At 52.2% G+C, this 2,522-nt stretch overlaps 1 protein-coding gene across 1 annotated transcript in view; it reads right to left on the bottom strand.

Annotated features, from left to right (window-relative positions):
• LOC107116551 (A-kinase anchor protein 13-like) overlaps positions 1–2,522 on the bottom strand; it is a gene marked incomplete at its 5' end in the record, with an annotated part of 206,382 nt that overhangs the window by 179,359 nt on the left and 24,501 nt on the right. The window contains one exon of the mRNA XM_015418487.1: positions 353–649. Within this exon, the coding sequence (XP_015273973.1) occupies positions 353–649 (297 nt within the window). The remainder of the gene's footprint in view (positions 1–352; positions 650–2,522) is intronic.

Raw genomic sequence — 2,522 nt, 5'->3', positions numbered from 1 at the left:
TGGCCTTATGACACACTTCCGGTGATGGCAGGGGGTGTGGCCTCATGACACACTTTCGGTGATGTCAGGGGGTGTGGCATATGCTAATGAGTTATGCTAATGAGTTCCCCTAGCTCTTTTTCTACGAAACGACCCCTGGCCACAGCTCACTTCTTCAGATACCAGGACAAAAGCTCCTACCCTGACACAAACTTTGTTGGTTTTTAAGGTGCTGCTGGACTGGACTCTTGCTCTTTTCTACTACCACCACCAGATTGATTAGGCTATCCCTGCAGCTACCCTCTCTGCTAAACATGAGGCTCAATACCATCAAATATAATCAACAAACACTGGCCTACCAACCAAATCTTACCATTTAGATTATGATCTGCCCCCAGTACATTCCATCCTGTTGGTAACTTCAGGTGACGGAAAGCCAAGGCCACTTTCTCATCGAGGAATTCCACATCTCCAGAGGGTGGTCTGGACCGGTCCAGGAACCTTGTGAAGTTCAGAGCTTGCTGGTTGCCCGCACAGGTTGCTAAGAATTGAGCAGCATCGTAAGCTTCATCCTGAACGAACTGGAAGCTGCCTTCAGCCACCACTAGAACAGGGAAGCCTTGCTTGGCAGCACACAGAGAAACTTTCACTGTCTCGCAGCAGTCATGGCCTGTGAAACAAGAATAAAACAGGGAAGCAATTAAGAGGGTGCATTTGCACAAATCTGTAACACCTTTGTTCTACAACCATGACCACTTTAGGGGTGACTGTTCCATCACTTCAGCGTCTATCAGCATGAGTACATTGCAACTTAGTTGTACGGTACCAGGGCTCTTTTTGTAGAAAAAGCCCAGCAGGAACTCATTAGCATAATAGGCCACACCCAACCGCAGAAACTCATTAGCATATTAGGCCACAACCCTGACAGCACAGCTCATTAGCACATTAGGCCGCACCCCCATGTTACCAGAAGGGTGGTTATCCAGCCACACCCACCTTTTGCCTCTTATTCTGTTTACCTTGTTTGTTTTCAAAACCCAGGGCCTTTTTTTGTAGCAGGAACCCCTTTGCATGTTAGGCCACACACCCCTAACGTAGCCAATCCTAATGAGTTTCTGCTGTTGGGTGTGGCCTGTTATGCTAATGAGTTCCTGCCGGGCGTGGCCAACTTGGGAGCCAGCCGGAACTCCGTTCCTGTGCGTTCCTGCCCAAAAATAGCCCTGGTTGTACCTTTTCCTTCCTATATCCACTTCCAGTCTGCTCTTTGGACCATGGGGAAAATGCTGTAGCTATTCCATACTCCTTTTTATTGAGATAGATCAGGGGTGACCAAACTGTGCTGGTACTCAGAAGCTGGTACTCAGTGCTGGTACTCAGGAGCTTCCACACATGCTATGTGGTTCCTGGCAGGGTGGCTGGGGAAGCGAAGGGGAGGCATGCCTCCCCAATCAGTCTTCCCTTCCCCAGCCAGTGTTCCCATCTCTGGGTAGGCTTCGGGGGTGGGGTGGAGCAGAGAAAGAAAGCAATCGCCCAGATTGCCTGGAGGTATGGGCTGGGTTATCGCCAATATGCAGATGACACCCAGCTCTATCTGATGTTGGGCGGCCAGGTGGCCTCCGACCCAGAAGATCTGAACCGGGGCTGTGGCTGGGTGGCTCAGGCTGAGCCGGCTGAAACTAAACCCTGCGAAGACGGAGGTCCTGTGCCTGAGCCGGAACGATCCGGGGTTGGGGCTCCCTCTCCCGACCTTCGATGGGGTGCCTCTGGTCCCATCGTCGGAGGTTAGAAGTTTGGGAGTGCTCCTGGATCCCTCCCTAACTATGGAGGCCCAGGTGGCTGCCAGATCTGCATTTTACCATCTTAGGCAGGTTCGGCAGTGTGTTCCCTTCCTCGACCGTGATGACCTGGCTACAGTGATCCATGCGACGGTCACCTCAAGGCTGGACTACTGTAACGCTCTCTACATGGGGCTGCCTTTGTTGCAGATCCGGAAGCTGCAGCTAGTGCAGAATGCGGCGGCCATGCTGTTGATGGGCCTCCCCAAGTGGGAGCACATGCGGCCTGGGTTGAAAGCGCTGCACTGGCTGCCAATAGCATACCGGATCCGCTTCAAAGTGCTGGTACTCACCTTTAAAGCCCTATATGGCCAGGGTCCGACTTACCTGAGGGACCGCCTTTCCCCACATATACCTCCAAGAAGTGTTCCCTCTAAACTGAGTTAGTGTGAGCTAGCTCACAGTTTTTTAGCCTCCAGCTCACACATTTTTGTCTGAGCTCAGGAAGGATGGCTCCAGAGCAAACTGATTTATGGAGTAGCCAAATTGCTCACTCACAACTTTAATGCTAGTAGCTCACAAAGTAGAATTTTTGCTCACAAGACTCCACAGCTTAGAGGGAACATTGCCTCCAAGAGCACTTCAGTCGGGGACCCAACACCGCCTGGTGATTCCAGGCCCCTGGGAGGCAAAGCTTGCTGCGACCAGGGCCAGATCCTTCTCAGTGGCGGCCCCTACCTGGTGGAACAAGCTCCCGGAGGAGATCAG

Source organism: Gekko japonicus, unplaced genomic scaffold (assembly GCF_001447785.1).
Source record: "Gekko japonicus isolate JY-2015 unplaced genomic scaffold, Gekko_japonicus_V1.1 scaffold224, whole genome shotgun sequence".
In the NCBI taxonomy this organism is placed as follows: domain Eukaryota; kingdom Metazoa; phylum Chordata; class Lepidosauria; order Squamata; family Gekkonidae; genus Gekko; species Gekko japonicus.
The sequence above is the reverse complement of the archived record's forward strand: the minus strand, read 5'-3'. Positions and strand labels throughout refer to the sequence as shown.